A 12,582-nucleotide genomic window follows, 5' to 3' on the forward strand; every position below is an offset into this window, starting at 1 on the left:
AAAGCATTAATAATGAGATCCCTTCAAAACAACCCTGTGGGGCAGCATCACATTCCAGTGACATTACTCGTATTGCTCCAGTTCCCATATTACAGTGCAGGCACAGTAGCATTAAAGCAACTTACCAGCCCTCAGCAGTCTTTCAATAACATATTGCAGCCCCTTTTCAAACACATTTTACTGTTGCTGTGGTGCAGTACTGCAGTCCTTTCCCTGCATGTCCTCCCCCCCCCCCAGCCTCATCACCAGGTTTGGGTTTTCTAGGCAAAAAGAGAAGGATCTTTCCCTTCAGATGCTTTCTAGCAACACTCAGCATGGTATGTGACCTCTTGTCACATGAAGGGTTGCTCTTGGGCAGCTCCCTCAGTTAGAGGATGCTGCACTGCCCTGACATCTGATAAAAGAAGCATTTGTATTACTGCTAACAAACTTCATCAGTGAAACAGTAAACCATAAGTAGCCTTAAATAACAGTTGCATAATAAGTAGTCTCCTCAGGATGCCAATAAATACAAATCCGTATTGTGTGCATCATCACATGAATCAGAATGAAAAAAGCAACCTTGAAAAAGTATCTTAAAAAAAAATCTACTTCATGTCTCAGAAACAAACCTTCATCCTGTTTTTTTTCAAGTTTTCTCATATTTATCTATACTAAGACCTTTGTATATGCCTGCAGACACTGAGCTGGAACTGTGAGTGCATGCAGATGACATTAGGACAGTGAGATAAAGTGGCCTTTGTGAGAAGCAGGCCAGCACTCTGTGGAAACCAGAAAGTGGCCATGAGCACACAAGCACAGGACTGACTTCAGTTTTTGTTTCATGGAAGCCAGAAGATTTGTGTTTGTTTCCTGTTTACAGCTAGAGCAGGATGAATACAAATCTCAGAAGATTAAATTTAAAGATAAACAACTTGTTTGAAAGAGATTCATGCAGCAAGTGTGTTACAGCCAGCCTAGAGAGATTAGAAAGAGGGTCGAGTTTAATTACCATCTGGGGCAGATGATGGGACTCTTAAATTCAGTTTATATAACAGACACCCTTACTAGCAATCACTGCATCTCAAATTAATGCTAAGATAAACTCTTTTTTATTAAACCAACCTATTAGCTCTTCCATTTCAGTTATGGTAACATTTGAAAACATTGTTTCATCTTTCCCACCAAGATACCCTTTTAATATTTAGTGCAAATCATTCATTGCCACACACTGAAGTGAGAGAGCCAATTCTATTCATTCAGGTTCAGCTTTTGTCCTCCTGGGACCACAGCATACACACTGTTGCTCCACTGTGCATCAGGATATCTGGAACTTGTAATTACTGTCACTGCAATCTCAAATACAGCTGTTCTCATCATCAAAAGAAATAGATCTGATGCCTGAATAACAAAATGCCCATACATTTCTCCACACCCCATTCTTAGCCAAATCATCAAATTGGAAATACCATACTTCACTTATTTCTTATGTAAAGCAAAATTAAAATAGACAAAGTCTCCATCATTTCAGTTGTTGGTTTCCATCCACATTTTATATTAAAACAGCCTTAGAAGAGCTCGTATGGACCATTGTGAAAAGCAAACGGCACATAGCCAAACCACAATACAGTGCAAAAGTAGGCCAGTCATCTGCATAGAACCTGCTGTCATTAAAATCAATTAATAAAGTGTGGAACATTTTACTTGATTCTAGTTAGAAATGCAAAATGACACTGAGGTCACTGCACAACAAGATGGGATTTAATGCTCTAGGCAAGAAGCTGATTTAAAAAAAAAAAATAGAAATGAGCTACTATAAAAAATGTTATTTCTGAAAGCCTGATGATAATCCCCAAATTCATGCATCTGATGCATGCAATTAAAATACGACATTTTTCAAAGGCAGTATGCAAATTACAAGGAAATAATTTCTGTAGTTGTTGCTGTGCAAATTGGTTTAAATAAAGAGGCTTTTTGGCTCTTACTGCAACAACAGCCAGTCTGTGGGAATACTAAAGTTCAGTTTAATTTCCCTTTTTCATGTACATTAGTTGTTGATTTTATATTTTTGATAATTTTCAACTTGTAAATATATTTTTAAAAATAAAAATGATCAAAAGAGATGAAGTGTTGTTACGTCATTTCCAGTTCTCTCCTTTCAAGTTTCCTGCAAGAACTGAAAGGTATAATTGTCCTCTGTTTGGATAGGCAGCTGGTATGTACATGCAAATGAGGATCAGTGTAATTTCCATAAGAGACAGAACTACCGTTGCATTAGACATTGGTCCCTCCACAATAACAGTCTACAGTTTTGGTGGGAAAACACAATAAAACAAAGAATAATAGTAAATAAATCAAAACCTTGTGATAAAATGTCTGCTTCTTGGAAAACATGTGTCTAGAAAGTTATTCCATGTTCTTGAAATTTGCCACATAAAATGTATTTTCATCATAGCACCACCGTGAAGAAGAAAGTTTAATTACTGATGATGCAATTTAAAACTTGGCTCTCTGAGTTGCTTATAAGCTGTCAAATGTTGACAGAAAATAAATGCTTTTTAGATGCTATAAATCTGAAAACAGCAATCAGCTCAGACTGTAGAACTTTAGATAGGCATGTCTGAAATTAAATCTAAGAAAACAGGTGGAAGGGATTTAAAACACAAAAAAGCTTCAGCTTACTTCAGAAGGGGCTGGCCTTTTTTGTGTTAAAAAATTTAATTTTAATTTTCAAGACTGAAATTGGGAATTTCTGAAAAATGAAAGCATACTTCTTATTTGAATCTAGGAAACAGTGTCAATGCAATGTATTTCAAACTCCTGCAGTTGGCTGCTATACAAAAAAAAGGCACTAATTTTAGTTTCTCTATGCAGACAGGTTCATTCACCAGTATTATTGTGATGTCAAGCAGAGTGGAATGTGCACAAAGAAGTCAACTATGAATGGAAACTATTACATGTTATATAATTTTTTAAATCTACATTATAAAACAAAATAGTCTTTTTATGCAAAACAGTTGCTGATGGATTAACTGTTTTCTTACATGTTATTTCTAAATCATGTCATTGCTGCCTTCATAAACCATACTATTCTGTTTAGTTTTTCAGAACAGCACAAGAAAATTCTGACTGCAGTTTTTTCAGATAGCTCCAGTACATATGTGATTACTGTGCTGATGTATCTGGAATATACCTCAATTCAAAACAAACCTGATTATAGATTCAACTGTTTTAATCTTGTAACTGGTGCTCATAGGGCATATTATCTGCATTCTCTTATCTCTAGTTTTCTTAAGTAAATAATATGCAAATAAAATGTAAACAAATGTAATATATTGCTGAATTTCTTCTACGTGCCTTCTATGTGGCAGGGGCCTTCATGATTTGTGAAGACATCAGCTTTTTACAGAAACTTCAGATAGGGAAACAGAAAGGCAAAAAAAACCAACAACCCTCAAAGCGTAGGAAAATACAACCAGCTATTCAATTTATTTCATTTGTAAACTCTATATTCCTATGCCTTTGTGAGAGGATGCAAGCTGCCTAATAGGCAAGGTAAAAACAATGTTTTCCTGAATAAGTCACTTTACGTAGCCCAAGCAACAGCCTGTCACAGATACCCAAGTGTACTACCCACAGTTTCCCTTCTCTTCTCCATTTCACGATGTCTTTTGAAGTCACATTTTTTTCTCCTCTATTCCCTTTCTGAAGGGGAAATCAGTTTCTTTCTGTAGTGCTGTTCATCTGTGCTGGCATGGCTTTTTCCTTTTTGCACTAAGCAAATCCCCATCTCTGCCTCAGTCTAATACCAGGTGCAGCTCTCAAATATTTGCAGTAAATCAGAACAGTGACCAGCACAAGAAAGCCCCAAGCAGGATCCCAGTTACAGAAAGCTCCGCATCTGAAAGGTCTTTTTATGCAGAGAGCTGGTCTGCCTACAACAGTACAACTCTTAACATTTTTCAACCAGACTAATTTAAGGTATCCAGCCTTTTCCTACAGCATTTAGACAAAGGAGAAAAGCAGAAAGAAAAACTTCAAAGAGTTATGCACTTCCTTTACTGGCTGTACTGCCAGGCTGACACTGAATAGAGAGGCTATTCTTGTAAGTGAAATGTGACTGTGTTTGTTAAGATTAGGCCTTCAATTTTAAAACTGTCAGCACATTAAAGACAATAATACATGCAAAGGACTGAATTGAAGCATTTAAAACATCTTTTCAAAAACTGTCTGGGAAAAAAACCCAACCTTAATACATGTCACTCACCTGAAAAGACATTGGGAAATGTCTCTGTAGAAGCCTGCACCCCTGAGGACTTTCTTGAATGAGTCAAAGGCACTCTTTCTGTTTGAAATTTATCTCTAAACCCCTTGTGCTCCAAGTAGCCTGCAGAGCCCACCTTCTGTGTTGTTTCACATCTGTGATTAGAAAACTCTTCTGTCCAGTCTGCAGAACGACTAAATACACCTGTCAAACTAGCAGACCTCTGCTTCTTGACCGAGACTTTTTCTTTCGTGTGGAAAGACTCCTGCCTCCTTGTAAAAAGAGGGCTCTGGGATGGGGAGGGAGATGGTGAATGGTTGGGAGAACTCAGTTGCCTAGTAGTGGTTTTAATGTAACAAGGATTAATTAGGTACGGCTTAAAGCATCGGGAACCAAGAATCTGACTGCCTGCTGTCCCCTCAGAGGACAAAGTGACATTTTTCATTTCTGTGGATAAATCATTATGCAGGTCCTCTTGACTGGCCAACAGAGTGCTTTTCCCTTCCTGATTCTCATGAGCATGATCACAGCCTGCATCTGAAATACCATCCTCTGTTACAGAGTGCTGCAAATCAACAGTCTGCACTCCAGTAATTTTAGTCTCAGCATCTGCTGCCGAGGTTGGAAAAGGTCGTGTGGAGCTGGGTGTCTGAGAACCATTTCCTATGGCAGTTCTATTCAAATCATCTTTTAGTTCACCAGCTACAGCATCCACTCCAGCAATGAGCTGCTCCTCAATCGATCGCTTACGTTCTTGTGTTTCAGATAAGCCGTTACCAGGAGAGCCTGTGTCGTTTACTTCTTCTTTCAGTTCACGTTCAGCTGCACAGGAGACAGGAACATTTTCCGCAGTTTTAGATAATGCTGGAAAAGCCCCCTCAGCGTCTGGACTCCTCTCTTTGTCAGTGGTAGTTACCGACAGAAACCGTTCAAAATCTAAGGGGGCTACTTGCGAATTATCCATGTGTCGGCCCATTGTTTTGGTGACAAGGTCCTCAGTTCCAATGTTAATTGCTCCCTGCTGCTGCTGCTGCAGTCTAATAGCTTGCTGGATATCAGAAAGCAAATCCTCTTGTTCTGTGGCTGAATGGAAACTGTATATATCTGTATCAGAGCCAGAGCTGGTCCTTTGTCCATCCTGTGTCTCTGCAGCAGCTGGGACAGTTTCATTTCTGATTTCAAAATGTTCCACATCTGTGTCTGAGAGACCCCCTTCATCTGCAGAGATGCTTATATCTGGAGTTTTGGTTACAATTGAATGAGTACTGTCCAGCTCTCCAGCCTGCACGGCCTGGCTATCCAAAACATCCTCCCGTGAGCTGCTATTCCCATCTTTAGCCTTGGACAGATTTTTTCTGATCCTCAGATTTGAAAACACCGAGGCCCTTGAGTCTGACTTACCCTTCTTCTTACCGGATTCACTTCCTTTTGCATGCTTCCCCAGTCCCCTTCTGCTTCCCGATACCTTCTTTGTGCCATCTGTATCCTTGGGCCCAGAGGCATCCTCTCCTTCATACACATCACCTGCATTTTTCTTTAGCTTCCCATCTTGATTCCCCATGATTTTTCGTAGGGCAACACCTTCAGCAATCAAGCCATGCTCCCAGATTTCATTCCTTTGGCCTGCCGGCGGGATCCCCTCTAGCGATCCAGGGTTGTTTTCAAGCGGTGGTGATGTAAGCGAAGCAAACGCTTGCTGTGCCTCTCTCCCATCTGCTAGAGCTGCCTTTTTGCATAATGTGCTGCTTGCACTGGGCTCCGCTGAGACATGCTCAGTACAGCACTGAGAGCTGCAGACAGCTCCTTCCAATGGCTGCTGCTCACAGAGCCGCTTGCTCTCTGGGCTTTTGCTGCAATCCTGTTTCTGTAGGAAGGATTCTGTGAAAAGTGTTTCTTTTATAAAAGTAACTTCTTTTTCCACGGTTTTTATTGCCTGCATTGCAAGCTCAGCTCGTCACCAGATCATTTATAACTTCTGGACTTCCCTGGAAGGGCAAAAGAAAAAAGTTAAAGCAAGGTACTTAATTGCTCTGCAGTTGCTCTGGAATTGTTTAAATGAATAAACTAATAATTTTGGAAATATAAATATTATTAATTGTTTATAAGGTGCTTAAGCATATGCTACTTTGACAGATTACACTGTACCTCTGGTGATTTACATGTTTACTTTTTAAAGGTCACCCAAACAAGTTACACGGTTTTAAAAGGAGAGTCACACAGAAAGTCAATAGGTGAAAGACAATAAACAAATTCTTTCCACAGTTATAAAGAGTTTCATTTAAATTCAATGCATTATGATAATTACACTATAAAAAACTTCCCACCATTTGTATTCTGAGAAGGTAGATAAACTATTATTCCCAGGAGAATCAGCTCATCAATATTAAAACATACCACCATTGTTTTCCCCTATAAGAACATCTGGCATGAAACAAAACAAACAAGAAAAATAGCACTATTCAAATGCTACTAAGGAAAAAGGATAAAGTTTCCTCTATTTCACCCTATATCTTCAATAATTGATTTAAATACTGCCACTTGCTAGCTATTTCAGAAGTTTGTGCAACAGTTTTAATACAGCTGCTGCTTCTCTTCCCATTTGGTTTAGATGTATAAGCATCCATATTTCACAAATAAGTTTCCTGAACTCCCAGGTACATATTCCCTTCCACTTTTACAATTTAGATTTAAAATAACTGGAATAGAAAAAGGGGCATAAGGCTGCCAAATTGCCAAGTTCGACCAGTACATCAGTTCAATGTCTTGGTTCAACATCAGCCAAAAAGTAATTAGATTTCTGTTTATGATTTACCATCTCTAAAGTGCCTGGTCTATTACTTTCAGTTTCTGTGAAAGACTTTACATATTCCTCATACCTCTGAGTTTCTTCATTAGCAATTTTCCTTTCGTCAGAGATTTCTTAAAACAATACATAATTGCAGGGAAATGCATCCTATTCATTTATGTAACTCTTAGTTTTGGTATAATTCTCTTCCTACCAGAGGTTTCACTTGTTTTCCTGTGCCTTAATACATATTAAAGAAGAAGAAAATAATTCACACTTTAAAAACTATGCAGCCACCCCTGCCCCTCCCCCATCTCTCTTTTTTTTTTTTTTTGCCCAAGGGACACTGAATACCTTTACAAATCTGGGCTGTGATCACTATTAAATACTTGCTGTTAATTCAGTTTGGAAAGAACAGCACTGTCAATAATACATTCCAGTAAATTATTTTAAACTCATGATTTTTTCCTTGTGCTTCTTGGTCACTTACTGTTCTGGTGTAAGTCCTGTTTTGAGAGGCCTGAGGCTCAGGCATCAGAAGCCTTCTGTCTACAAGAATTCAAGTGCTGTAAGGGGATCAGATGACTTTGTACATTCAGTGGTTTGGGTTTTTTTCAGTTTTTACTTATTTAATGACATTATGGCTATTTTTCATTTACAGCACTCAGCATTCATACCTGTACTAGCAAGAGCTAGTATAGCAAATCCTGCAAGAGCATATTAAGTAAATTTGCTTTTTTTACTGCATTCCTGCTTTTGCTTTCTGTTATCCTATTTAGCTTCCTAATTTGTTGCAGTATTGTACCTTTTACAGCATTATTACATACTTGCAAAAGGCTTTTAAATGCTCAAGTCACTTCAGTCCATCTGAAAATACACAGTTAGAATTACTTAAGGCACAGTTTGTGGGAAGCATAGTAGAAGAATACTACTTTGATTGGTATTTTCAGACTAGAACTGACAAGGATTTAACTATTGATTACAACTGGAGAACTTGTAGCTTCCAACTCCTTTTAAAAGCTCCTCTGCCACTATACTCTGCTGCCAGACATTAACATAGTGCAGAAGTAATGTAAAAATACTGTGGACTGAATGTGTAATGGAAACATAGAAGTAGTGCAGTGTTCTAAAACATTCCCTTTTTTTTCTTCTCCCTAAACTTGCATTACAAACTCAATACACTCCCATTACAACTAATGATAATTTGCCAGTAGTAATTACACTGCAAATTATGCTTCAAAACCAAGCCATCAACAAATCTGGTGTTATAAGACAGTCAAGCTACAGACTGAACTTGATTTTTTTATTAGAAACTTTCAATAGTTTAAATCATGTATCTGCACAATTTCCTAGGAGATCTCATACAGCACATCCTGATGAGCAAGTTCTTAAAAAAAATAATGAGATAAATGTAGAGCCATAGATATTAACTGAGTAGAGATATACTACAATAAAAATTATTTGGTTTGTTTGTTGTGTTGTTTTTTTATTTTTGTTGTTTGTTTGTTTTCAATCTGTACCTGTAATCCTAAAAGTAAAAGAACTATAAGAGAAAGAAGCAAAGCATTTTCTAGATAGTCCCTCTGAATGTGGTATCCTAACTAAGCATGGATTCTAACTAGGATTTCTGGTCTATATGGAGAAAGAGACTCACAAGAATGGGCATACTTTCGTGAACATCAAATAATTTGCTCTGGTTGTTTCATGTAAAGCACAGACAATAAGTTTAAAATGGAGGGTAGAAGCAGAAAACAAATTAACCCAAAGTAGCAGTGATAGATACAACTGTCAATCAGCATTTGCAGGGAAGTACAAAAGGTTAATGCTAGCTAAACATAAACCCAAAATTTTATACTTTGGGGTTTGCTTATTTACAGGAGTATTTAACTCTGAGGAAAAACATATTATTAAAAGTCAGCAAGAAGCCAGAATGTTTTGGCATCGTATAAACCACATTTTCAAAACAAAGAATGTATGCTATCTTCCACACCAGAAAGAGACTTTCAACAGAAAGTAAAAAAAAAAAAAGAAATGAAAAAAAATGAAAGAGAGAGAGGGCTTTAGGTGTTCAAGAAGGTATTTTGTTTTTAATAATAACTATAACTTCTGCACTTTCTACAAAGTGTCAACAAACAACTGAGGCTAGTCTGGGATACTGTCTGCCTACCTCATTTAATATTGGTCAGTGGTCAAAAATTCAAGGGGCAAAATCACAGGCATAGGCTTGAGATCCTCCTCACCTCTCATTCTTCTCTGAAGCTCAGGAGATGCAAATGGCAACATACAGAAGAGATTCAAAACTTACAGCTCAAGATGCATTGTCCGTGTGCTCCCAGAGACTTCTACATTAAAGCATTCCTGTTAGAAAAGTAAGCCCCTGTTAAAAGATGGTGATTATTCTCAATGAAGAGAGTTACCATTTACTGCAGCCTCTCTGGAACAGTGGCAAGACCCCCACCTCGACTGCCTGCCGGCCCACCTGCCCTGCTGGGAGGGGAAGGGCCACCAATAGCCCCAATTGCCCACACCTGCATGCAGGCCTCAGCCTTCTGGAGCACAGCCAAGGCAAAGCCCTTCACCCGGGGTGGGGCTGGGACCATAGTGGAAACCTTTCCTCCCCAAATTCCTCACAAAAAAAGCTGGGCAACCAGCTGATATCCTGGCATTTTGGGCCTGTTGCAAACACAGGCTGCCTGAGGGGGAAGAGAGGAGTGCTGAGGGAAGCCTGCCTTGAGGAGACACAGCTTTCCTGGCATGAATGCGTTTCACCATGTTTTATTTACAGTGATATTTCATTCTACTCCTGTTGTAGTTGACGAGCATGTCCCTACAGCGTGAAGATGATAACGCCACACAGCTGCCGCTGATGGGCCCAGCGCTGCCACAGGCCATGCCTGCTGGGGGATGAGCCTCTGGGGCAGGGTCAGGCTTCACCAGTAAGATCCCAGGGAAGGGTTTAAACTACAGGAATGCCGGCAATACACAAACTGCCCCAAAACAGCACCTTGGCGTTAATGCTATGGCTACCAGCACTGAAGCACCACTGCTACTATGCAGTAAAAGGGGAGGGGGGGTGTCCCAGGATGAGCTGCACCGTACGCCCCATATGTACCTCCCATACCATCCTGCACAGTGAGGGCATGGCTCTGTATGTATACTCATGGCCAGCAACTCCAGGAGCTCAAAGTGGCTGGCCAGGATATGTCCCTGTGTATATGTGGGCTCTGTGGGCCCTTTCCCTGATGGGAAGACTCGGCAGCTGGGGTTGCAGGGAGGCCAGTGCAGCCAGAGCCGGCGCCCTCCTGGGGTAAGCCACAAAATGGCGGCCCAGGGCAGAGGCCTGCTCAAGGAGGCTGAACCTCCTTCTCCAAAGCCACAGGCAAGGCCTGCGCTGCCAGTGCTACTGCCACAGCCCTCACCTCCGCAGAGAGGAGAGCTGAGGGTGAGGTGGCAGTGGTGTGAAAGCCACAGCACCACACTACAGGGCCCAGGGGCCATGACAGTGGCCTGGGAGCTGGGCTCTGCTCACACCGCTCTGGGGCTCCTCCAGTCTCCTTTCACACCACTCCTAGAGAGAGCAGGGCTACTGCCTGGGACAGCAGCCCAGGGGATCCTCACCTCTGCCATACATGCCCTTCAGAGATTTATTTAATTGGTGGCTCAACACGCACAGGTTTGGTTTGTAGACAAAGGCACATAGATTAATAGGTTTTTAAGTGCTCTGTTGTCACATTACTGGCTGGGATATGGTGATACAGACAATGTGAAGAAAAGTTTGCTAAAGCAGATTAGGATATTCCCAGCCTCTATATGTTACTAAAGCTTGCATTTTCATAAGCAAGCAGAGGGCTCATCCTTGTTCACTCCAGTGCTAGAGCCAGGTCCCTGTTCCAGCTGTCCCGTGATAGCAGGAAGCCTCCCCTGGCTTGAACTCTGAGAGTGCTGGGAAAGATATCTCCCAATAAGTCATCAACTACCTTTAAATACTCCCCATACTGCCAAAGCCCTGCTCCAAGGGATTGCAAATAATTTTCCATCTCTTTCAGCTATGGAGATAGTTGTCTTTTTTGACTCAACAAAGTCCAGCAGATTCACTTCTCCTTTCTGACATGCAAGGGTCAAGTCAGAAGATCAGCAAATATAATGTGGATTAAGTGGCCATAGTGACCAGGAATGAAGTTGGTCCTGCCCTTGCCTCCTTTGTTTTCTAGTGGATATGAGATTCTTCTTTTTCTTTCAATAGTTTTCTGAGCAGTATGAAATCATGCATCGTGCATTCTGTTTATATTGAGGTGATCCAGCTATTGAGAAATCCATTTTACCTATTGAAAGGTTCCTTTTATATGAAGATTGAACCTAGCAAGTAGTGATCCCAGACAAGTGTTTGGCTTGCCTAGGAGCTTGTATTAGGTGCACAAGAAAATGATGAATAGGATTTTAAAATGCCTGCTAAATAGTGCTGAACTTCCGCCCATGTAATTTCTAGTTAGTGAGAACTGGCATTTAACATTAATGTATCTACAGAAGCAGGGTCTCCAGCAATGCAAGGTTTGCCAACTACTATGCTGCAGAATGCCTGCTGGCTAGGAGCCAAAAATATTTGTGAAGCATTTAACATCCTGGATTTCTCACCTAAATGCACTAATACGTTTATGTATAGTGAAACAGAGGGATTTTTTCTTTAAAAATGTGACCAGCTCAACATATCAAAAACCATACACGTTCCAACAATCCATTCTATGGTTTTCCTCTAACATTTTCAGATTCTTACTGCTGCTTTATTGTAAAATATATTTTTCAGCATAAAAGCTGTACAGAACCTTTCATAGTTACTTATATAGGATGGGTTGGCTGAATAGCTGCACACAAAACCCTGCCAGCATTCCAGAGATGTATGCATTGCAGGTCAGAGTCAGGTCACAGAAACAGTCTGTGAAAATACAGGCCTCCGCAGGTACCGCAGCTGAGGACTCCTTTATCTGGAGCACAAGATTGAATGCTAGCATTGTAACCAAACCCATGCAATAGGCAAGTGTGAAGGTCTGTTTTATTCCCTGTGGCAGACTGAAAAGTGAGGTATCCTGTGGTACAGCTCCCACTTCTCCTTGCGCAAAGTTCATTTCAGACAGATTTTATTCCAAATGCAGATAGCCAGCAGTTTTTGGTAATATATGCTAAGCAAATTCAGTGCAACACAGTGTAGGTCGCTTCATGAAAAAAAATAAAATTAGTAAAATATCTGCTGACCAGGCTATCAAAGAAGCACAGATAAGACAGTTTCTGCTGTTTAAACCACTGTAAATTAGTCAAAAATCAGAGTAAGAATCCAAGTAATAAATCTAATTTTCTAAGGGAGGGAAATGTATGCAATAAGAGTGTTTCTTCAGACCTCTTAATAGCTTGTGAACACAGTAGGAGACACCAACCAAGCTTTTAAGATTAAGATCATTAAACCCCTGCAGAATTCACACAGAATCAGTATTTGGGTGGAAGCAGTGGAAGACAAGCAAAACTGACTGTGTCAGTCAAACAGGATTCACATAGTTTAAAAATA

General features: G+C 40.2%; 1 protein-coding gene across 2 annotated transcripts in view; it reads right to left on the minus strand.

Annotated features, from left to right (window-relative positions):
* The window catches only part of FMN2 (formin 2), a 148,799-nt gene extending 142,578 nt beyond the window's left edge, over positions 1–6,221 (minus strand). For both annotated transcript variants that reach the window (XM_051615773.1, XM_051615772.1), the window contains exon 1: positions 4,247–6,221. In XM_051615773.1, coding sequence (XP_051471733.1) covers positions 4,247–6,182 — 1,936 coding nt within the window. In that variant the 5' untranslated portion in view covers positions 6,183–6,221. The remainder of the gene's footprint in view (positions 1–4,246) is intronic.
* Between the last annotated feature and the right edge of the window lie 6,361 nt (positions 6,222–12,582).

This window comes from Apus apus, chromosome 3 (assembly GCF_020740795.1).
Source record: "Apus apus isolate bApuApu2 chromosome 3, bApuApu2.pri.cur, whole genome shotgun sequence".
In the NCBI taxonomy this organism is placed as follows: domain Eukaryota; kingdom Metazoa; phylum Chordata; class Aves; order Apodiformes; family Apodidae; genus Apus; species Apus apus.